This window comes from Ascaphus truei, chromosome 5 (assembly GCF_040206685.1).
Source record: "Ascaphus truei isolate aAscTru1 chromosome 5, aAscTru1.hap1, whole genome shotgun sequence".
Lineage (NCBI taxonomy): Eukaryota > Metazoa > Chordata > Amphibia > Anura > Ascaphidae > Ascaphus > Ascaphus truei.
In genome coordinates this window covers 127,456,561-127,482,015 of record NC_134487.1, presented here as the reverse complement: position 1 = coordinate 127,482,015, position 25,455 = coordinate 127,456,561, and the positions used below count along the sequence as shown (strand labels likewise).

Below are 25,455 nucleotides of genomic sequence, written 5' to 3'. Positions count from 1 at the left end.
CTGATAGAGTCCAAGTAGAGATGAGGAAAGTAGAGCACAGTCGAAAGCAGGAGTCATTGATAATGAACCCAGGGGCAGGAGCAATGTGGCACCTCTGTCCCTGGTTCCCTCCATGCCCCCCGCGGTGATAGGCTCTGGCCAGTCTGGGGAAGCAAACTGAAATGCAAAGAGCGTTCCTTGATCTTAAGGATGTGGCTGCTTACCTAGCCACCCTGCTCAAATGCTCTTCACCCCTCTGGCAGCACTGAGCCTTTCAAGCCCCGACCTCTGAGCAGACAGAGTGGCACCAGCTTGGTAGCCATCTGGCTCACTCAGACCCCTGGTTCTGAGAGTCCCAGCTTATTACAATGCACAAGCATATGTTTTAAAACACAGTTTAATAAAATATATACTTTCAAATTATCTTAAGTCTTTCTGGTTATGGGGAATAGAATAAGAAACTGCACTTTATTTCTCCCTAGCCATATTCCCCACACACTTTATAATAAACTTAAAGACGGGACTTTCTGGGTCACCTGCACAGTAACTGGGTATCACCCTAACCTGGGACACCTTATATAGTTACAGGGATACTTTACCTCCCTTTGCAACATTTACCTTTCTGGTCTGTGCTGATGCAGGGAACCTCAGCGGTGAGTCACGCAAGCGTTTTCAAGGGGAGATGTTGCCTGGGCAATGTGTCTATATGCCGCTGAGAATCACACATGATTACCGGGTACATTTTTTGGGGAGCCAGTAACACTGGGCCCCCACTATCTAGGCACATTTTGACCAAACTTTCTCCACAAACCCCCCGTGAAACTCATACCACAATAGTCCCCGGTGGCTGGCATCCCTGGAAAAGTAAAACACAGACAATTCTTTATTGTCTCAGTACAGGCAATGACAGGTAAGGCATATACAACAGTTAGGTCCAAGAGCTGACAATCTAGGACCCCAAAACATGGATCAGAGGTAACCAAACGGACTTAACCTTTATTAGTGCGCCTGGTTACCTCTTCACCGTCACACACCCCTTCCGCATAGCTCCTGCAGGTCCACCTGAGGGCCACAGGTAAGCTCACGCGGCACCTCTGCACTATTCTCCCTCCCCCCCAGATCCATTAGCTCCCTATAAACCGACCCAAGCCAATTAATTCCCTAAACTCACCTCCCCCCCAGCCCATTACTTCCCTAAACTCACCTCCCCCCCTGGCCAATTACTTCCCTAAGTCTCACCTCCCATTACCCCTTCCCCCCCCACAACCCCGGTCGATTACCTTATACCCTATTCCAGACCCATTACCTCCTTATACTTCCCCCCAAGGCCATTAACGCATTATCCCCCCAAGACTTCTTATAACGCCCCTCCTCCATTGCCCATTACCGCCTTATAACCCCCCAGGCACCTTACCTCTTTAACCCCCTTCTCAGAACCATTAACTCATTAAACCCCCTCTCTTCCCCCCAGGCTCATTAACCCCTGTTAACCCCCCCTCCAGCCTCATTAACTTATTATACTCCCCTCCCCAAGGCCTGTTACCTCCTTATACACCCCACCAGGCATAGTACCTCCTTGACCCCACCCACACATGCCCATTACCTCCTTATACCACCCACCGGGATGTCTGCATAGAGATCGAGGATCAAAGAGGAGAAGGGAAGTCTAGAGGTGTCGGAACAGTTTGGTGAGCGGGGAAGTGTGGAGTAAAGTCCGGAGAACAAGGGCTTCCCACAAGGAAGACACTTGGACTACCAGATCTGGTGGAGCCTGCCCAGCAGGAGTTAATGGGCTGGCTGGGGGAAGCCGATGCTCGTAGGCATGATTCCCATTGGCCAATACATATTTCCCACTCGCCCGGCATTTCAAGCCAGCTCGACACCCCCCCTCCACTACCATCAACAGCTAGACGAGCCCCCATTCTGATTGGCTGGCTGAATTACAATCCGTCTTCTTATTGGTCACCAGCCCCAGCTCCATGTTAGACATACAACACTGAGGTCTATGTAAGGGAATGGCCAATCAGAGAACCAGACGATCTCAGGCTTGGGTTGGTGAGGCGCTGGCGGACTTTTCAAAGTTGCTCTGTTGCGAATAGCAGAGCAATCAGCTTCGTTTTTAGCCGGAGAAGCCTGCCTAGCTGAGACCAAGTTCTGAGTTTGCGACCAAGTTCCAGCTTTTTGCCTTGCTCGCGGTTGGCATGTATAGGAGGAAGGAACCGTGAGGTTTCTGGACCAGGAGCGGACAGGGTACGCCTTCTGAAGCAGGCGCCCTGCACCTAGTTAGAATAGTGTCTCCCTCCAGACCCCCAGTTAAGTGTGTATTCAACTATATTTTGTGTATCATTTGTATATCTGCTGATCTCACCAGAATAAACCTCATTTTATTCCACTCCCTTGTTCTGCCTAGTGAATGATCCTGAATGGTAAAAGTGTTAAAAGTACTGGTCTACCGTGATAGTTACCTCAGTAATATAAGGATACATTGCAGCTGCTGAGTGACACTGACTGAAGCAGCCATTATGTTAGGCACACATTCAGAATTTTGACAGATTTATAATAGGAGCACCAAACGATTGCCAGCTTGGGCAAGAATGTAGAATTATACATTGCCACATGCTTTACATATAGAAATAATAAAGAAGAAAAAAGTTGGAAAGTAGTATTGCTGCTTTAAGGTTTAGGGTAGAGGGGGTAATGTTAGTTTTTAGGGGTTAAGCTTTGGGTATTTTAGGGTAAAGGGTAAAGTTAAGGGCTTACTGTGGCAGCGAAGCGGAAGACGGAGATAAGAGGTAAGTGGCGGCTAAACATCAGCGGCGATTTGTTGGCAGCGATACGGCAGCGGCTAAATGTTCTAGACTGAGAGATATTGCCGCAGCTCAGGGAATTCAGTGCTGTGGGATGTACACAACATGACAGCTTTGTCACTGTTAGATACATGTGCAGCGGCAGATTTCAAAATCCGCCGCCCCATGGCACAGCTGTGGCGGCCGCCTCTTTACCTGCCGCCCCCCCCCCCCCCCTCCTCCTTCTGAACCGCAGCGTCAAATGATGCCACACGGCATCACGTTGCCATGGTAACGCAATGTCATGCCGTCATTTGACGCTGCGGTTCAGAAGAAGCAGGGCGGCAGGTAAGGAGGCGGCCGCCACAACTAAGTGACTTCCCATCAGGCCCGATTGGACCCAAGAGCGCGGCAAAGTATATGGGGGCGGACATTTTTGCAGCCCCAAAATTTGGCTGCCCTAGGCCCGGGCCTAACGGGAAATCCGCCAGTGTACATGTGTGCTCCTGATTGCTGGGGAAGAAGGGCACTGCTGTGTCATTGTAACATACAATGCTGGCATAAGATCCTTGGCACCAAATCTTAACAGCCTTCTTGCACCTTTATGAGCGAGTTCCACAAAGGGTCAAAGCGCTCATGTAAATATATTCATTACAATCAGAAAATACAACAGTAATCCTGCACACTAAAGGTGGATCTATGGTTACTAATCAAACTGTGCAAATACAAAAGGCTCCTAAAAACAAGGAACACCACAATGGCCTCAAACATCAGCATTCCTGATCCTAATAAAGGTACATCATTTATTAAACACATTAAGTAATACAAATTCCAAAACAGATGCATTTAAAATATGTACTGTATACTGTTCAATAATACACACAGTTAACCACTTCCTCAAGTTAATATTGTTATATGCATAAATAAATGACCTACCTGTATCAGTAATGTAAAGATATATAGCCTGACCGAATATAGTCCAATGCAGCTTGGATGAGATCCAAGGCAGTATCTTCAATGAAGTCACATAGAACGACAAACAAACAAATAAGACAACAACATGGAAGAAAAAAAGAGAAAAAGATCATAGTGCAACTAAAAACAAAAAAATCACTGATAAGGTTTACAAGAAATGATTGCAAATTTAATACGATGAATAAAAATGATTATAAAAACAACAAACACTTGATTGTTGGGCAAAAGACACTTATGAAGCGATGGATAAAATTGAAACCCTACTTACAGCAAATCTGATCAAAGTAAGCCCGTAGCACAATGTCACAATCCGGAACCAGAGCCTGGTAGAGAGATGATATAACTCTGCCTCTTAGAGCTCCACGATGCCGGAAACCGCCGCTGGCCACACGCCCACGAATCACCAGGAGTGCAGGGGGTAGAACAGGCAACAGCTTGAACCCAGTCCTGCCGGGGGACACACCGATGCGATACACGCAGATCATCTCTCTACCAGGCTCTGGTTTTTTCTTCCATGTTGTTGTCTTATTTGTTTGTTTGTCGTTCTATGTGACTTCATTGAAGATACTGCCTTGGATCTCATCCCAGCTGCACTGGACTATATTCGGTCAGGCTATATATCTTTATTTTCTTTTGGAGGCGCCGGTTTATATGTTTTTATTGTCTTCATTGGTTTGTGTACCCTTTTTTACCTGGCAGCCTCCACTTTAATAGTAAAGTGTGTATTTATATTATGTTAGTCACTTAATTGTCACTAATTTTTATATTTTGCATTAGCGCTGTTCCCCCTCCCTTCTATCTACTAGTAATGTAAAGATGCAACAAATGGTTCCACCGTGAATGTGCATCTTGTTGAAAGAATAGCCGGCATGTATATGCCTGTAAATATCATTACACACATACCTAACCAATTTGTATAAGTACTGTAGATGGTAAGAAAAGGTGTGTGTTGTATGTGGCCTGAAAACCGAAAGAATAAAGGTTGTTTTATCTTTGAAGAATCCACACATTACCGCATGCAATTGATCCACAGTATATCATCACTATACATTTATCTGTATCCTGAAAAGTGTTTGTGGTTTTGTCTAAAGCCAATGGATTTGTTATTGACAGTGGTTGACAAATCACCAAAAAATCTACTCGCCACACAAAAAAATCTACTCGCCACCTAGTACCAAACGTGTGCTGCTTGGGCCAATATTTACTCGCCCGGGGGTTAAATCCACTCGCCCGGGGCGAGCAAATGTATAGGTTTGTCGAACACTGGTTATTGACATTAAGTATTAATCAAATGTACCCTATACTGTATGTGTGTTATTTTCCTGAAGTATCTGCAAGGAAGATTTTCCTAAATCGGTCATATTATTTTCATTTACAAATATGCTAATTTATTCTTAGCAGGTGAATGAGAATCCTAAATGATCAGTCTAGTAATTAATGGGTTCGATGAAGCTATATTGATGGCCCATTTTTGCATTTGAGTTGTACAAGGGGAAATGTTTTAAAATCACATGTAATCTTATCCACCTCACATTTGTTCAAAGGAATAAAAAGAAGTGGAAGGTTTGTAATCATCCTTATTCTGCCTCATTAAGTCTCTGATAGAAATCTTAATCAAATTTGTATTCACATCTAGTTAGATTTTCTAATGCTATTTACAGTATGTTTCTCGGTTACGGTTGCAAAATGATTTCACGTTTTAGGAAAATACATCACTATAGCACTAGGACACACAATGGTAAAATATGTCTTCAAAACAATATAAACGTTGTGATATGAAGCCTTATAGCCTTATGTGATTGTAATAATGGATGCGCACTGGGTTGTCTTATATGTCTAATATTCAAAACCTTTTAAAATCTACAATATTGCACATGTTTTTGTCCACAGAACAGCCACGTACTGAATCGGAGTGGGAGAACAGCTTTACTTTGAAAATGTTTCTTTTTCAATTTGTTAATCTGAACAGCTCAACTTTTTACATAGCATTCTTCCTTGGAAGGTAAGATCACTCCGAGTATAATGTATACATTGCCTGGTAATTGTAACAGGCACCACACCACCATGTAATTCACTGCCAGTATATGGGTCACACTCAAGGTCAACACTAGGAAATGCTCAATTAGGGACCTATTCATTTCCATGATTTAAGGGTGTTAGTACCTGTATTGGTCCCAGAAAGAGGAAGATATTTTGTAGGTTATGATGCCTTTTAATGGACCAAAATATGAAGTGTGCAAGACTTTTTTTGTGCATAAGTTTTCGAGACTGCAGAGGTGTCTTCATCACAACCTACGAAATATCTTACTCTCGATTTCCATGACTTCTCCATTTATCACAACTGACATCCCAAGTCATTATGGACCATAATTACTACTCTGTGCTACTCCACAGGACACTTACCAGCATTGCTTAGTAGATATGGTCTTTCACATCCTATTGAAGTTCATGCACCTTATGGTGTCTTACCGCACAGAAGGGAAATTATGTATCAGAGTCTCCCGTCAGTAAAAGTGGGGAAAACAAAACTTTACTAAAGAAGGGATGGTCTTCTTTAGTAAGTTTACTAACATGGAAGGTATCTTAGTAAATATGTCCCTTGTGACAACTCAGCCACTTTGCAGGGCCTTTTACTCACATTAAGGCAGGAAACGCAGGGTTCGCTTCTCAAGTTTATTAACAAATGGGCACAAAACAGAACAGATACAAAAACAAAATACCTAGCTCCCCCTGTAGCATTAACTAACATACTTGTCAGTTCGTTAACTACAGATTGGAGAGCTAAGCTCTTTACCAATACTTAGCCCTTTTACCTCTGTAAGCAACAACACCTACAGTCTCTCCCTGTGACCCTCTCAGGCTGTGGGGCTTGGTCCAAACAACAGGCCTGGCGTCCAGCAGGCCTGGGAACTGTTCCATCCGGCGTCCTTGCTGGTTGGAGCAAGGCTCAGTTCTCTCCGGCTGCTGCCTGCTCTTTCACAGCCCTTGCAATCAGCAGCCAACTGGCACACCCCAGCTGCTTGCCCAGCTAGGAATTTAACCTCCTGCATGCTGGATTGCATGCACACTGCATACTCTCTCCAACGTAGACAGTCTGTGACTGTCACACCCTGTATAATATTCTGTAGAATGAATACAGTAATTCTGTTATATGATAATGAAGAGTTGTGCACATTACACTGTGCTGCATTAATATGTCCAAAATTATAGAATATATGATGTCATTACAGTGTAGAACCGAATTGAGTTTTGCTAACTACACAGAACAGTACTACAGGTTTTCTTGTCGTTGGTATCTATTCATTTTTTATTTAAATGCTCCATTGTTAGTACAGTTAGAAACGGGTCCAACATCATTTGGCTAGTAAAATTCACAAATGATTGACTTGAACAATATATTTATTATATAAAAGCAAAAAATATATTGTGCTATCCAAGCTGAAAAATCAGCACAAGGCATCTGTAAATCCGTTCTTAAATTAACAATCTTGTTATATCAGATTGACGATAAATAGCATTTCTCCTGTAGGATTGTTGTACCATCTTAATATATAAAGTCTGGGCTCTGAAACCAAACAGCAATATAACAGAGGGGGAGTGGATGGGGGGGGGGTGGATTTGGGCATAGTAAGCCAGTAGACTAAATGAAAAACTGTATAATACTAAACAACACAAGTACCATGCGCTCACCAACGCTGCAGAGTTTTTTGTAGTCCGATCAATGTTTCGGCCTCAACAGGGCCTTTGTCTTGACTCTAAACTCTGAAGCATTGGTGAGTGCATCTGACTTGGACTTGTTTCATATGTATATTTATATACACACATGTATATATACATTTTTTTTTTATCAAAGATTTACAGGAAGGCCAGGAGCTTACTTGAGGCTTATAAACACATGGCGACTAGAAGAGGTCAGTACTGTACTTCTAACAAATGTATTTCTTTTACAGATCTTTACAATGCACAATGCAAGTACTATCAAGTTGTTCTTTACCCTTTGGGAGATCCATGGTGTAGACCAGTGTTTCCCAACTCCAGTCCTCAGGGAACCCCAACAGGTCAGATCTTATGGGTATCCCTGCTCCAGCACAGGTGGGTCAATCAGCGGCTCAGTCATTTTGACTGAGCCACCTGTGCTGGAGCAGGGATATCCTTAAGACCTGACCTGTTGGGGTTCCCTGAGGACTGGAGTTGGGAAAAGCTGGTGTAGTGGCTGTGTAATGGTCTTTCAGCTCGTTTTGCATGGGAGATGTAGCAAGCAGAGGAAGCGAAGAAGATTACTCCTCTTCCTTTCGCATTATCGTTTATGCCACGATCACGTTACGCTCCAAGGAGCGATTACGTCATCGCAATGTGCCGGAGGGGATGGTGCAATCTGGTGCTACTGCTCCTTCTGCACTCAAAGGGTTAATTGATAAGAAACAAAATAATATAGCATGGAAACCATTAACAAGGTGTACTCTTGTCTTTAACAGCTGATAAAAGCAAATGAGAGCGTTAAACATATATTTTGATTAATTGGGGCCATTGGTAGCTCATTAACCCCTTTGCTGCCAAAGGGGCATGCACCGCAGGTTAAGACAAACTCATGATTTCATATGTGTACATCATTCAAATAATTTCAAAGCTCAGATAAATTAATTCAGAACCCCTTCAGTCTACATCTGCGTCGTCCCAAAGGCAGACAGCCAAAGGGCAGCCAAAGGGTGTCTGCCGTTCTCTGCTGTTTGTTGCTTCTCAAACTCACAAACCCTCTCACCCCCTGTACCCAATGTCTACTTACCCTGCTTATAGATTGTAAGCTCCTTGAGACAGGTCCTCTTCTAAGACCTTGAAGGTCTCTATCCTACCTCTTCTAACACAATTTGAATCCTGTCTGTAAATGTCACTGATGCCCATAATCATATCTCTGACTGTCCATGAAATATCTGTAAACTGAATGGATAACCTGTTTTCATTTAATGCAACCATTTATTATTATAACTCTGAATTTTCCTGTCGCCTGTGTATCACAATAGTTGTATTTAATTGTAGTTGTTCCCAAACTGACTGTAAAGTATTGTGATGTCCCATTAAGTGGAGGCAAGTATTTACGTAAAAAATAAATGATGATGATGACAATGTTGATTTCTTTCTCCCATTCCCCATTAGTGCCACCCTAGTGGGTGCCTTATTGACCTATGCATGCAGATGGGCATAATAATGGTTCTAAAGCAGACTTGGAATAACTTCATGGAACTTGGTTACCCGTAAGTACGGTTTTGCAGCTTCATTTTTATAACCAAATACAAAAAGTAGATGGTTTAGTATTTGTATAAGCAGGTGTAAAATACATGGAGATTGCATAAGTGATCTAAGAACGTGGCAAATAAATTATCTGAAATAATACACATACCGTGCAGAGAAATTGGTTGTATTCTGTGGCTTAATGGAGCAATCCAAGCGGCCTGTTTATTTTTTTTACATTCATGTTTTATTTATATTATACATAGGTAAAACAGAGGTCTCCAGTGCTGAACCCCATTAATTTAAGCTCAATGGACCCCTTGCTTCTGGAAATACTTATCTCCATAGTAGGTGCTGATAGCCACTCTGCTCAGCTAGCAGAGAACACGTAATGGCCGCTTTTGAAATCTCTTGCACCCTGCAGGCCAATAGGAAGCCGTGACGTCATCGGGTTCTGCTTCCTATTGGCTCGCATGACGTGGGAGCTTTAAAGCCCAGCAAGCTCAGCCACAGTGGCTTCCTGAGATAGTTACCTCTGAAGGGGGTGCTAGTATCTCCTGCGTCACGTGGGCCAATAGGAAGCCACACCGGATTACGTTATGGCTTCCTATTGGCCCGCAGGATGCGGGAGCTTTGAAAAACGGCCATTATGTGAACCCCAGATAGTGAGCCAGAGTGGCTACCAGCACCCCGTATAGAGTATCTCCGGAAGCAGGGCGTCCCCGGGGCTTAAATGAATGGGGTTCATCTCCGGAGACCCCCTGATGCAATCCTATGTAAAAAAAAAAAGTTTTAAAAAATCCGGGGGAAAGTCCAGTTTGCATTGCCGCCTTAAAGGTATGGAGAACATTTATTCTTGTATTAACTTTGTTTGTAAAAGTCATGGGAAAGTGTTTACTAAAGTCTCCTGGCTACCAAACTAATGCAAAAGAATTGCATCAGACTGTCATGTTTTAGTCTAAATGTGTACCTAACGACCCCTTTTTTGAATGAAGAAATATGAAAGAGTTAATGATATTGTACTGCAGGCATCATGCAGCATGTTGAATAGAAATGCGAGATAAGAAATAGCGAATTATATTTGCATTGCAGGCTTCTAAGCAGCTTTAAGTGTAAATAGAGGGATGTGCGCTGTTTTCTTTCAGTTTTACTCTTCCAAAAAGTCACAACCCCAACCACACTTCCATAGGCACTATACTATGTATGGGGTAAGCTTGTCAAACTGAGAAGTCTACACTTCAAATCATAATCTTCAATGTATGAAACCCGTGCAGTGCACCGTTCTGATGGAACAGGAAGACTCTCATTTGTAGGAGTATCACACAAATCTGTCATATAGCAAAGTTTCAGGGGCATTTCCACTTGAGTTTATTTGGTTTGCTTACAGTACCTGTTATCTTATGTTTTTGTCACCATGCGTATAAAATCTTTCTTTACCATGCAGTCTGATTCAGAATTGGTGGACACGCAGGAGATTAAGACAAGAACATGGTACTCAAGGAAAAGCAAACTTTCCTCAGTGGGAAAAAGACTATAATTTACAACCTATCAATGCTTATGGACTCTTTGAAGAATACCTTGAGATGAGTACGTTTTTTTTCTGGTCTATTAAGTATGTGTACGTGGTCAGTGTAATTTCAGTGTTCTGTCACTGTTTGAAACCATACCAAATACCACTTTGTAGTAATTTATCTATGGATTTCACACCTGCTCACATAGTTTGTCTCACTGCGAATCAATAGAGAATAGGAGCACTCACAGTGAATCCTTGTATCTGCCACAGGGGCTCAATCATCCAAAACGAGAGAATCATACTGAATACAAAAATAGATGGGCTCTCCACTGGACTTATGGGAAAAAAAAAAGTTATTTAAGTTATTAATGAGAGATCAATGTTTATCAAGATTTCTTTATTTTATCATTGATAAAGGTCCAAAGTAGGACCGAAACGTCTATCTCTCATTTTAGTTTATCTCTCTCCAGAAAGCAGTAACCGGTTAGTTTACTGGTATAATTTCACCATCATAATCTTATCATATTCTAGCTGGCGTAAGTGGATTCATGTTATCCTGGGGCAGGGAAGAATATACTACACTCATATACATACACTAGTATTAACTGTGTTTCAAGCTAAAATTATCAGAAGATTTGCTTAGATTAGTGGCATGATATACTTAAAGGGCCATATGTGTGGCCCCCAAAAGAGCTGCATATTGCTAATATATATACTGTATATTCTGCACTGGCAGAAGGGTTGTTGCAGCCGGGGACAGGAGCTTATTTCCTTCCCCTCTGGTCAGCTGCATAATGCCGGCACGTTGGTGAATACTGTCCCGCTCCTCTTCTTACACAGGGAAGTAGGGAACTAGTGATTAGCACAGGAGAGGAGTGGGGCAGTATTTATAAGTGCTCTGACATTAAGCCGCTGAGGCAGCGAGGAGAAGCTATGATCCACAGCTGGGGCAGCGAGCGGTTGGCGGCTGCAAAAGAAGTCCAGAGGCCGCCTGTTGCCCAACAGTGACTTAGATGATTGTCCACTTTTTATTTGTACAGTACTTATAATGCATTTAATAAAAACAGGGAGAGGGTTAGAGTTAGGATCTGGGATCATATTGACTTAGCTGTGCTACTCCATAAGACACCTTACTGTCCCGGAAAACAACTCACAGCCCATTCATTTAAATCGCTGGGAAGTGTCTTATGGAATAATACCACTAGGTAATCAAGGGCAATGCTATTTAAATGTGTTGCCAAGTTATTAGGCTTTATGATGATCCGACAGAGTCCTTTATTGATGTAATGTACAAGCTGCATCTTTAGGGTTTATGATTTGTAGTACATTTATATATTACTGTAATTCCGCGTTCATATTTACTTTTCGGGCTGCCCTTTCCTTGCAACCCATTTGGGAGACAGTGAAATTCTTTTGGTTGCTTTCATTGCATAGATAAAGGAGCAGGCATTATTATAGAAAGTGCTTGCAAACCCCTAGCATCCCGTTTAGTGGCATATCTGGCATGATGCCATGAAACTGCTGCAGAGTTAATTGTTTTTCTTGTGCCACATTAATAACGGGCAAAAACAAGCCCTGTTTAGAGCTCCATTAAATCCCGTGGGTATTTCTGGAAGTAGCAATTTTACAATTAGAATCCCTGCACCATTATTTAGAATACATACAGAAAAGAAAACCCTGAACATTCATAAGGAGAGTTTGATCAATCACTCCATTTCCAGGAGAGCCTGTTACACTTACGGTATCACTCTTGGCTCCAACACGTCGGCAAACTGGAGCAAAAGCAAACGCGCCTTATTTATCCAAGCAAAAAATCCCACCGTATCCTATGGTCCATTTTTCATTGATAAATGTGGTGCAGTTTTCATGATCCACTTTTGCAGCCATGAGACTTTGATTCATAACTTCAATAGTGTAGCAATCCTTCTGGCAGTGACCGTATACAATCAGGGGCAACAGGAATGTTTTGCTGTCACCCATGTTAATGTTGCTTATGTTGTAAAACTATGTTAAAAAAACTGTTTTCAGAGCCAGTGTCCACATTTCGCAGTTTTGTTTTTTTCTAGAAACTGCTGATTGGTATCACGGTTCTCTCACATATATGTAGCATCTGATTCTTTAAGTTGGAGATTTTTTTATGACACATGGCTGTGTGGCTAGGAAACTTGCTGAAAAGAAGAAGGTGACCCAGACAGTTGGCTCTGGGTACACGCTTTAAGATGTTTGCTCTGTGTGAAAGAGATGCAATGGTCAGCTAATAATTCCCACAGAAAATTCTTCATGGACTCGTGTTTGGGGAAGGATGTTCAATCAATATTGGCAATTATAAATGTACCTCACATTCCTATTAAAGTGAAGCAGTATAGAGTGACTGGAATTTTTGCAATGTAGTAAAATTAGATATTCTTGTTTTATTTAACACTCTGGATCCTAAAGAAATATCCATTTTTTTAGCTTAACTTTGCTAAAACTGGAACTGTACAGATGTTTTTTTATAAAAAAGAGGTTTAGTTTTAAGTGCATTTTTCAACCCAGTTAATATGTTTACCCACATGTATTCTTTCTCTCCAGTTCTCCAGTTCGGTTTCACCACTATATTCGTGGCTGCTTTTCCATTGGCGCCACTCCTTGCCTTACTTAACAATATTATTGAAATCCGCCTTGATGCTTACAAATTTGTCACCCAGTGGAGACGGCCATTAGCCTCGAGAGCCAAGGACATAGGTGAGTTTGACTTGAAGAGAGCGTCTAAATTGTTTAGTGGAATCAAGGATAATTTCACGCAAGATCCGAATAAGTAGCACAGAAACTAGTAATGCTAGAGGGCAATAGTATCTAAGGGAAAAATGGAACAAATCCAAATTACAGTAATAACTAATATTTTACGCATCTGTCAGGTTTCAGAAATGAACAGTACATATTTTTAGTTGGGAATTGTGAGTTGATAATTCTTGTTTCCAGCTGCAATATGTAGACCTCACAGTAGGAAAAAAACGACTGTGGGAGTGTCTGAAATTTTTTGAATTGTCTTTACAGTATGTGATTCCCAGCATATGTATGAAAAGTATTGCTACTGTTGTACAATTTGGTTCTGTCACAATACAAATTGCTGCTCTATAAGTGTGAGAAAAACACTTTGTGCTTGTAGACAGCAGGCTTAGCAATAGTGCCCAAAGTCATGCAAAGGCAATCAAGATCTTATCTTGCATTAAACGGGCGATGGAAGGGAAGTAAACATAATGATGCCCCTTTAGAAAGCATTAGTAAGGCCACACCTTGAGTTTGGAGTACAATGAATAAAGGAGATGAATGAGGAGAGGCTAGCTAAATTAGATTTATTTACATTAGAAAAGAGGTGTCTAAGAGGGGAAATTATAACAATATACACATTTATTTGGGAACCCAACAAGGAGCTTTCAGAAGAACTATTCATCCCAAGGGCAGTACAAAGGACTTGGGGGCCATCCCTTAAGGTTGAGGAAAGGAGATTTCACCAGCAACAAGGAAAGGGTTCTTTACAGCGAGGGCAGTTACAATGTGGAATTCATTACCCATGGAGATTGTGATGGCAGATACAATAGATTTGTTCAAAAAAAGGGTTGGACATCTTTTTAGAAAGGAAAGGTATACAGGGATATACCAAATAAGTAATCATGGGAAGGATGTTGATCCACGGAGAAATCGGATTGCCAATTCTTGTAGTCAGGAAAAAAATGTAGCTTATCATGCATAGAGACTTGTGTTCCTATTCTTACTAGATTCTCCAATGATAAGAAAAAGGTTTGACAGTCCCACATAGCAGATAAATATATATATTTATATTTGTAAACAAGTTATGCATCGTTCTATGGAAGCCAATTACATTGACATCTTGTAGTGTGTAATGGGGGATTAGTTACAGACAATTGTTTAATTTTATGGAACAACGATCAATATAAGAATTATGTCCTTTTGCTGATAACTAAAACACATTGGGGAATATATGATACTGAACTGTAAACGTTACGATATTCTTAAATTGAATCTGTTTTCCAGAAAATAGAGCTGCACAAGATCAACAAACGATCCCTACATTTTAAGATGAAAAAAATAAAAATATAACACATATTGTAATAGCCCAATCTAAGATTTTGTATGGAGAAAAATAAGACGACATATAAGATTTTTAGGGCGCTGTAAAGTGCACATTTATATATTTAATATATATTTTATATGTATGTTGTAAGATGAAACCCATAAACGATCTGCATATATAAGGTGTTAGAGATATAGCACACAATACGTACATATAGAATGTAAGCGAATCTGAAAATAACGATTAACTGAATTGATTGATAAAGTATGTTGCTGAAAATGTATTCCTTTGATACATCATATGCAAGAAATCTGTCATTGCTTTTTAAAGCTTTCATTTTTTACACATTTCTAACTATAGCACATGCAATTTATATATTTAACAAAAGTTTTATTTGGAACAGGTATATGGTATGGAATTCTAGAAGGCATCGGAATACTCTCCGTTATCACCAACGCGTTTGTCATAGCTATTACTTCAGACTTCATTCCTAGACTGGTTTATGCTTATAAATACGGACCATGTGCAGGCCAAGGACAAGCTGGAGAAAAGTACAGTAATATTTTGATATCCACCGTTTTTAGCGATACACCTTAACAAACATTAAAGCATCCAATATTTAAAATTAGTACCCAGCACTGAAAAAAAGCTAATGCGTTATAGCAAAAATATCTCTTTAATACACAAAGTTATAAAGTAATACAAACAGATATACTGTATAGAGGTGGACTAATAAAGTAGGTATAGCAATAGCTCCATAAATCAGTGGGTTCTAGAACATTCGTGAATGAGCTGCTTATTAAAAGATCTCTTCCTCCCAAGGGGTGCTGTGGAGGTTCATTTGCTGCTGCGACAAGTTTGGGAAGTATATATCTCGTTTTCAAGCGTATCCCAGGACATACTTGAAAACGAGCGGTAACTCTCAATGTATTACTTCCTGGTAAAACATTTTATAAATATGTAGCCCTTTTTCTGAACCCTCCCAAAGGAACTACAGGTCACGGTACGACACCTGCGGCTCCAGGAGATCTGAGCCTCCGCTAGCTGGGAGCCTGGGGTAACACTTATACACTTACTTAGCGCAGTGCCTCCACTTACCCAGTATCCCTGTGATGTGAGATTCCCCTGGGCAAGAAACATACAACACCATATGATTGTAACTGGTTTTACTAATAATAATGCACGGTAGCAATAACACAACATGTACACTTATACTCTAACGGTATAACCTTAACGTGTAACCTTAGTGGCTCGGCCACTCTCATCAGGAGCAACGTCTCTGTCCCCTCACCGCGTGCCCCACACGCCGTGTCCATATATGTTAAAGTGATGGTATAGACTCAGTTCTTTAACCACTCGCTCAGTGTTCCTAAAGAGTTTAGCCTAAGGCGGGATCAGCGCCTGTTGACCGGTGTTGGTGCACTTGATGTTATAGTACCTTCCGGTCACGGCGGTGACTGGTACCTCTTCGCAAAGGGTCAGATGAATCATGGTCTGCCTCATGGTCTTAATGTCCAGCCGTCTGGTCCCAGACGACTCGCCAGCAACCTGCTCCGCACGCTTGTCTCTTTGTCCCTAGCTGTCTACACAGTAAGGGTGATGCTTGCTACTACTATAGGCCGTCCCTGCAGCACAGCAACCTTTGGTGTCTTCAGGGAACACTCCTAGGGGCCTACGGGGTAGCCTGTCCTATGCAGGTGGGTCACTGACCCCCTGCACCCACACTACCTCTCCCTTCACCACCCGGGTCCCCTCTGACTAACCTCTCCCTAACCTCTGCAGCAAACGCACTGCATTCACACTGAACCTGCAGCAACCCACTGCACTCACACGGAACCTGCAGCACCCACTGCACTCATTCGGTACCTGCAGCAACCCACTGCAGCCAACCTGGTACCTGCAGCTACACTGCACTGCACACACACACTGTGCCTACTTGTCAGCGCTCACAGCACTACCAGCCGTGACACTGACAAGACTACACACTCACACATAAGGGCAGGGTCCCTAACCTAGGGGCCGTCCCTCAGTACCTACCCACTACCCTGGTGGAGATTGGGGCCTGCCTGGGATCTGGAGAACTACCTTACCTGGTGTAGGAGCCACTTACTCCCTACACCCTTCCTTCCCCTTCCTGCTCCCAGCTCCAACTGCCAAACGTGGTCCCCGCAACATTGTAGCCTTCCTCCACAGGAGAAGCTGCAAAACCCTATTTGCTGGCTGGCTGCACGTGATGTGGGTGAAAGGGCAATCCCCAGAGGCTGCTGGGAATTGTAGTCCACTCAGGACCTCTTTAGCATTGGGACCGCGTGCGCTACCCTTACTGCGCCTGCGCGACCAATGCGCACGCTCGGTCAACCTGTCATGGTAGCCCCCGCTAGCCGGGTGCGCCGCCGAGGCTCCGGGGACTCGGAGCGCTCCCTCCTCTGGCCCCCACCCTTGCGCCGTGCCGGCAGGTCTGTCGCTGGCTCCGGCGGCACCCGCGATCGCTCGGCACGCTACAGAGGGGGTCCTTGGTGCTGAAATAAGACCGGGGCTACAAATAAATAATATTCTTTTTAGATTTTTTTCACTATAATTATTAGGGCACGCCTGGGTTTTAACTGCACTGTATCTCATACATAGCACACAGTGCTTCTTAAATGTTAACCCTTTAGGCACCGCTTGTATGTTACTCACCCCATTCTGTATGCTGCAGTATTTGGTTTCCTCTTCTCTTTATGCAGTGGATGAAATACATAAGACAGTATAATATTGGTAGTGTATGACCTACTAAAATAAGTTTAATGTGACGTGGTTGTAGGCGTAAAATATTTTGGCCAAAGTATTAACTAAATTACCCATATTTATGAAGACAGAATATAGATAAAATGCATATTACTAAATAATTTGTCATATTGAATATAGCATTGGGGATCTTGTCTTTTGTTGTATAAAGTAGGTCACAAACCCAGTAGCAGTCCAAAGGAAACTATATAGTTTCTACCTACTTTATACAACAAAAGACAAGATCCCCAATGCTATATTCAATATGACAAATTATTTAGTACATTAATATGCAAAACCCAATCCAACTACATTGCATATGCATATGTGTGTTTGTGTCTGTGTATATATATATACACAAACACACATATGCATATACAATGTAGTTGGATTGTGTTTTGAGCTTGATAAACTGTGTATAGCTCCATAAACAGATAATCAAAACTGAATACTCATCCATCCACAGGCATCCACCACAGAAGAACAGATTATTCTTTGTATAGAGAGAAAAAACCGACTAGTGCCTTAAAATATATAACTATACAAATGTGTTGTAGCCAAAACAAAGGAAAATTACTACAGCATTTAGGACAAAGTACCATAAGGTTCACATAGATAAGGAGGACAGCTTTCGGAGAGAACCCCTTCTTCTAGCCCGTTCCCACTGTTCCAAAAAGGGAGCGTGGTATTTCCCTTATTGTTATAAAAGATAAAAAGTTTCCAGTTGAATCACAATTTAGTTAGTAAATGTCTCTCTGTCAACTACTGCACACAGCTCTCTGCTCGTGGGAGAGAAGTCCTCTTATAACTGCAGGATCTTCCCTTAAAGCATGAGACCCTCACGCTAAACGAAATGTCTGATTCGCACACTTTATAGTCTTTTTATCTAAAATGTTACAATTTTTGGAGTTTTTGATTTAAATAAAAAAATATGGGGCTAGCGTAGAACTGCAGTATGTCACACTTTGTTAACCCTTCTTAACTAATCTCCCCCACCGAATGTCAGAAATGTTCACTGACCATATGATATTCCTTCTTAATTAAAAATCATTGCACTTAAGTGTGCATGTAACCAAAAGTTAGAGGAGCATATTTTGTTTTTAGCTTCGTATTTACTTGTCTTACATGCTATACTGTATAGTAGTGAGGTATCACATTCTCTGTACCACCGAATGTCTATATGAATGTTTCTTTGCACTAAAGTGGCATTGGCTATTACATCTCATGGCAGAAATTACAGATCATGTTTAATGCTGCTACCTCTTTCAGATGCCCTGAACAAAGGTGTGTTCCCCATTTAATGAACTGAAAATATATTAATATGATTTAATATTGTTTCATATTGTATAACCAATTGCACTGCTCCGTGGAGCCTGACAACAAGGGTTTGGGTTTGGAAAAGGTAACCACTGAGCATCATACAAAGCTCAATCATTTATTTGCTGTCTTCCCAGGTAGTATTATTAAAGTGACCTGTGTTTTTCATGAATTTGCCTATAAAGATATTTCCCTTATTTACAGTTAGCACCCATATCTAAATGTGGAACTTAAAGGTACACTTTATATTGAAACAAGAAATGGGTCCACATTTTAATGCTAGCCATTCAATTTTTTATCAACTGATTTAAAATGATTAGCAATTTAAAATTAATGATTAAAGCAGCAACAATTCATATTTGTCCTGAGAGTAAAAAATGGTTGCATTAATGATTAACTCTATTCCTGTACATTATCAGTTTCTTCTTCATCTTTAGAAGTGGAACTTAAAGGAGCAATCCAAGACAGCAAATTTTGTATCTATTTTTGTTTAATAACATTGAAGCGGGGGGTCTCCGGAGCTGAACCCCATTAATGTCAGCTCTGGGGACCCCCTAATTCCGGAGATACCTTCAAAGTAGGTGCCGGTAATTGCTCGGGCTGAGCAAGCAGGGCTTTAAAGTTTAAACCTCCAGCATCACACGGACCAATAGGGAGCTGCACTGATGAAGTTGTGGCTTCCTATTGGCCTGCAGGATGCGAAAACTTTCAACAGCGGACATATTCTGAATCCTGGCAGCCACAGAGAGCTGCTACCAGCACCTAATTCGGAGGTACGTATCTCCGGAAGCTAAAATGAATGGGCTTCAGCTCCGGAGACCCCCTGCTTGAATGCAATATATATATATATATATATATAGAATCCAATGCACAGCCGGCACACCATATGCAAGTAAATAAGTTTTGGTGCTTATCCCATAAAGCAATAACAGACCATACGATACCGGTTGCAACACGACATCAAGGGACAGCACGCAGGTAAGTAAATCAAAAATGTTCTATATTTGATAGAAGACACAAAAACCGACGTTTCGGTTTTTGTGTCTTCTATCAAATATAGAACATTTTTGATTTACTTACCTGCGTGCTGTCCCTTGATGTCGTGTTGCAACCGGTATCGTATGGTCTATATATATATATATATATATATATATATATGTATATATATAAGCATTTCGTTAGGCACAGAATGGTATCGTCTATACATTTTTGATTAATTAAGCTCGGCTAACACGGTACCTATACATATACATACATATATATTATATACTGTGTGTATATGTATATTTTTTTTTAATCTACTGGCTTGGATTGCCTTTTTAAAGTAGCCGCCCCGCAATATGTGGGTCTTCCAAAGTCGAACCATGTTACTCTGACCTCCAGAGACTCCACAGTTTCCTGGATGCATAGAGCTCCCTGTTGGTCTTTGGAGAGAGACTTTCCCAAGCACGCTTAGAGTTCTTGTCTGTGAGTTTTAAAACAACATGGGCATTGCCAGGTTCAGAGTTTCAGTACCTCCTTTTAACATTCTGCTGTGCTACCTGGCAGTTTACCTGTTGTTTCGGAGGGTCAATAGATTTTCCCACCGCTGGAACTTTTAAACCATTGATTTAAATCTAGCTCATTGAGGGGAAAATACCTGCCAGTGTTCAACATGTAATACTTTCACTGCCCAGAGGTAGTGAGAATTAGTGCAAAAGAAAGAAATGCATCACTGCATCTTGGGCAGCAAGAGAGTTAAAAATAAAATCTTCTTGCAGAATATTATTTATTTCAGGCCATTAAAGGGAGAGGGTGATAGTACTGACTTATTTAAGCATGTACGTGCATTTCTTTGTATCTCTTTTTTAGATGCATGGTAGGCTATGTGAATGCCAGCCTGTCAGTCTTTTTGGTGACTGATTTTGAAAACCGGTCAGATCATGCGTTACATGGAAGAGAATTTTGTGGATCAGCAATAAAATATTGCCGGTAAGAACAGTAAATGTGATCAAAAGAATACCAGAGTTTATTTATTTTTCAAATATACTGTTACAGTATACTAATGTACTCTGTCATTTCACTTTAAAGGGCCCCCATTTTCTGTAAGCCACATATTAACATGACTTTATGTTGTATTTAGTACGTACTTTACAATATAACGTCTTTTTGGTTGACCTTTGAGCTTTTAACCCTTTGAGTGCAAAAGAGCCACGCCATCAGAGTGCCACGACCGCTCTGGCACTCGCGATTACATGCCCGCTTCTTTCACGTGATCACTCTGTCACCGGTGAGGGAAGCGGAGGAGTCCTCCTCCTTCTGTTCTACTTCCTGATAGATCATGTTGTGCACAGAAGCCCAGAACGCAATCTCACCTAGAAAAACGAGCAGGAAGATTGAGACATGACTACAGTGTTATTTCATGGGCCCACCGGAGTGCCAGACCTTATGACGTAGTAATTACGTCTATAGGGCACCCAAAGGGTTATTCCATCTGTGCCTGCGATCTTTGTGGTATTACTGTATATGTAATCACGAGGAAGAAAAGTTTTCGATTAATGGTACAGGACCAATGAATAAAATGAAATAAAAAATGTATCAGGTACTCTATGCTTTTTCCAACAATTATTTAACAGCTATATGTGTGTTTTTTTTTTCCAGGTACCGAGACTACAGAGATCCCCCTAATGCTTCTGAACCCTATGCATACACACTACAGTTTTGGCATGTTTTAGCAGCACGCTTGGCTTTCATCATTGTATTTGAGGTTTGTGACAATAAACTTCCAATGTAAGGATAAGTTTGGTCTTAAGGAAAAATACTGTATGTTCAGAGATTTGTAGTACAGGCAGGACCTACCGTACAATCTCTTCTTATGTTGGATTTATAGGTGTATATGATGTGCGAATGTCTTCAAATGTGTTTTACGAACAAATGTCTAAGATTTCTGTTTTTGATTCAAATAAAATGTTCAAAGGTTACTTTGCTCAAAATATCTGCCAATATTTGCACTTTTTCAGCACAATTTCGCGACAATAGCAATATAGAAAGGGTCATGTGACTGGAAATTAGTGTCAAGGGACCAACATTTCCACACAAAGAAGGGCACACTTCACTCGATTTGCATTTCTATTACTGAGTCGGCATAATGTGACTTTGTACCGGGGAAAGAAATGCTTATTTCACTTTCCAAAGGGCTTAAATATCAGCTGTAACAAACAAGGAAACATTTTAAGTCATAGTTACATAGTAGATGAGTTTGAAAAAAAGACATGTATCCATTAAGTTCAACCTATGCTGAATTTAGACAACAGATACTTTATCCTATATCCGTACTTACAGTATATTGATCCAGAGGAAGGCAAACAAAAAATCCCAGAGTCACATCATCCAGTGATATCTCATAAGGGAAAAAAAAAAAAATTTTCCTGACTCCAAGAATTGGCAATCCGATTGCTCCCTGGATCAACATCCTTCCCATGTATACTTATTTGGTATATCCCTATATACCTTTCCTTTCTTAAAAGATGTCCAACCTTTTTTAGAACAAATCTATTGTATCTGCCATCACAGTTTCCATGGGTACTGAATTCCACATTTTAACGGCCTTTACTGTAAAGAACCCTTTCCTTTGTTGCTGGTGAAATTTCCTTTCCACCAACCTTAAGGGATGGCCCTGAGTCATTTGCACTGCCCGTGGGATGAATAGTTCTTTTGAAAGCTCCTTGTACTGTCCCCAAATATATTTGTATATAGCTATCATATCCCCTCTTAGACGCCTCTTTTCTAATGTAAATAAATCTAATTCAATTTTCTAGTCCATTTTTTCCTGTTAACAAACATACTGTACATAAAACAAATTGTATGAATTGCAAAACAAATTTTAAAAAGTGTCCATTTGGTTAAATAGGAAAAGTAATAAAATTCAGCACTTCTAGTTTTTCGGAGTAACTTTTCATTTTAAATAAATGGTAACATTTAAATATTCTTTCTTAGAACCTATTCAGTGTAGTGAGAAGTGGGGTAACAAGTAGGTAGCAATGCATTTACTTCCATTAATGTGAACTGAACCATACTATTCACCATAATTGAGACTGGAGTTATTGAGAAAACAGTGTTATTGTAAAGGCCATTACAGAAGGACAATAAAAGTTTGATTGATGTAAGCATGTTCTTATTCAAAATATATCCATCTCCCAAATACAATTTGTTTCCCAAAAAACTAAATATTGTCCTGATTTTGTAAAAATGCCCTAATATCTTATTTGTTTTCGAATGACAGCACCTCGTTTTTTGCATAAAGAATTTGATCTCCTACCTAATACCAGACCTTCCAAAAGACTTAAGAGATCGGATGCGGAGAGAAAAATACCTAATACAAGAAATGATGTATGAAGCGGAATTGGAACGAGTACAAAAAGAAAAGAAAGAAAGGAAAAAAAATGGAAAATGTCAAAATAATGAGTGGCCATAGATCGGAATAAAGTAAGAAAGTTAATCATCGATGTTATCCGTGGTTAGGATGCTATAATCCTACGGTCATTACTACATTGCACTAACGCTTGCACTCCCAGATATGGCTTCTCTGAAATATTAACAATATCATCTTGTGGACAGCAAACTGCACAAAGTTCGAGACAACATTAATAACTCTAAGTTAGGTCCCTAGTTCGCATGCAATTATGTCTTATTCTTATTGCATAGGAAGATTGCGGCTCAATGTAATTTGAATGAAGTGAAATTGTGCAGAGGTTTTCTAGATCCAAATAATCCAATGTGTACTGTTTCCTCCACCAGAGCCCAGATTTCCGTGCAAAAACATAACTGGGTCTAAATGGGAAATTGCATAAATTAGTGCACTGTTGCATTTTCATTCTTCACTGCATAGTGCAATTTGATCAGTAAACGACATGGGGAGTAGTTAAGTGAAGCAATACCATGGATTCGAGCAGGTATATTTGATGCACATTTTATAAGGATATGCATCCGTTTTCTACCTTTTTGTGTCATGTATACTGCCAGACCTTTCACCTTCCTCAGAAACTTGCATGTAATGAATCATAATGAATCATTTCAATACAAACAACAGAGCACAGGACACTGATCATCATCATCAGCCTCATTTATTGTTTAAGAAAATACTTGCCTCCACTTAAGGGGACATCACAATCCTTTACAGTCAGTTTGACAACAACTACAATTAAATACAATTATTTTGTTACACAAAAACGAGACTGGAAAAGTCAGAGTTATAATAATAAATGGTTGCATTAAATGAACAAAGGTTAGAAACATTCAGAATACAGATAATTCATGGACAGTCAGAGATATGATTATGGGCATCAGTAACATTTACAGACAGGATTCAAATTGTGTTAGAAGAGATAGGATAGACCTTCAATGTGATAGAAGAGGCCCTGTCTCAAGGAGCTTACCACCTATAGACAGGGTAAGTAGACATTGGGTACAGGGGATGAGAGGGTTGGTGAGATTCAGAGGCAATAGAGCAATGTTGGCAGCAAGCTGTGACACCCTTGGGCTTCCCTTCGGCACGCACCTTTGAGGCAACACAGCTGTAGATTGAACAGGTTCTGAATGAATTTAGCTGGGCATTGAAATTCCTTTGTCTAGTCATAAACACTGCAGGGGGCGGGGCTGACGAAACACATAGCAGCAAGAAATCCCAAATATTAACCCTTGGCATTCTGGTTCTGTGCAGGGGGAGCAGTTCTTGGGGAACCCTATCAGATGTCCGCCTTTCGGTTGACGCAGATGTAGACTGAGATAATTGTCACTAAGTTGGTTTAAGTTACTAATGACTATTTTGTCTTAATTTGCAGAGAAAGAGGAATCCCGCCATTGCACTACTTCACACCCAATGAAAAAAAATACATCCGTATTGCATGAAGCAACATACAAGGCAGCGGCACAGCGTCAGGCACACAGCAACTGATCTACTGTGACATCATTCTGCAATCTAGCATTGCAATGTCCATTGTTAACAGAGCAAGCATGTGATTATTGGAACTCTTACTCCAAATTCTCAAACATAAAAGGATACAGTGGGACTGTTTCTTTCCACCTTTTTGTACCTTTTTGCATTCTGCCTCATACTGTATCTGTTTTACAGAACTGTGACTTTTATTATCATCACACTTTGATTCATAGTATATTTACAACGTCCATTCAATCACCAAATTTGGAACTGCAAATCTGTTTACAGTTGAACTAATTTTTGTACTTCAGATATTATTGAGGAAAATTTCTATAATATTGTATATCCTATATAAATGTAAATACTGTATATACATATGTACATAGTATAAGGAGCATAAATATTTGTACATATTGTAGCCAAATCCCAAAACAGAGAATGTTAAATTTCCAAAGTTTAATTAAAGGTTCATGGGCATAAAGCCACATTTTATGCTTGTATAATGTGATGCAATAAACTAAATTATGCACCAGAATTTATAGTTTTGCTGTAACTATATATTATTTAAGACCCATGCTGGCATATATACATTCTGGCATCTTCCAAATGTCAAAAATCTTTACTAGATATGTGCAAACGTTTCTAAAAACTTGAAAACATGGTAGAATATGCATTTTTTTTCAAACTTTTTGAGGGCATTATGTCCATTTTTGCCAAATTTAAAACAAAAACTTCTAGAAAAGTGTCAACATTTCACAATTTGTCAAATGTCAAACTAAAAATGCACATTTTCTTGTATAAAAATGATAGAAAAAGATTTCACAAAATTACTAAAAAAAGAAGAAAAAATACATGACGGAACAAAATTAGCAAAACGAAATGTCAAATCTTTATCATCTATGCT

General features: G+C 40.5%; 1 protein-coding gene across 3 annotated transcripts in view; it reads left to right on the top strand.

The window, feature by feature from the left end:
* The window catches only part of ANO4 (anoctamin 4), a 192,579-nt gene extending 167,522 nt beyond the window's left edge, over nucleotides 1–25,057 (top strand). For all 3 annotated transcript variants that reach the window (XM_075600676.1, XM_075600675.1, XM_075600677.1), the window contains 10 exons: nucleotides 5,631–5,742; nucleotides 7,594–7,651; nucleotides 8,892–8,989; nucleotides 10,411–10,553; nucleotides 13,051–13,203; nucleotides 14,958–15,105; nucleotides 20,489–20,608; nucleotides 21,278–21,383; nucleotides 22,899–23,101; nucleotides 24,457–25,057. In XM_075600676.1, the coding sequence (XP_075456791.1) occupies nucleotides 5,631–5,742; nucleotides 7,594–7,651; nucleotides 8,892–8,989; nucleotides 10,411–10,553; nucleotides 13,051–13,203; nucleotides 14,958–15,105; nucleotides 20,489–20,608; nucleotides 21,278–21,383; nucleotides 22,899–23,090 (1,130 nt within the window). In that variant the 3' untranslated portion in view covers nucleotides 23,091–23,101; nucleotides 24,457–25,057. The remainder of the gene's footprint in view (nucleotides 1–5,630; nucleotides 5,743–7,593; nucleotides 7,652–8,891; nucleotides 8,990–10,410; nucleotides 10,554–13,050; nucleotides 13,204–14,957; nucleotides 15,106–20,488; nucleotides 20,609–21,277; nucleotides 21,384–22,898; nucleotides 23,102–24,456) is intronic.
* The last annotated feature ends 398 nt before the right edge of the window (nucleotides 25,058–25,455 follow it).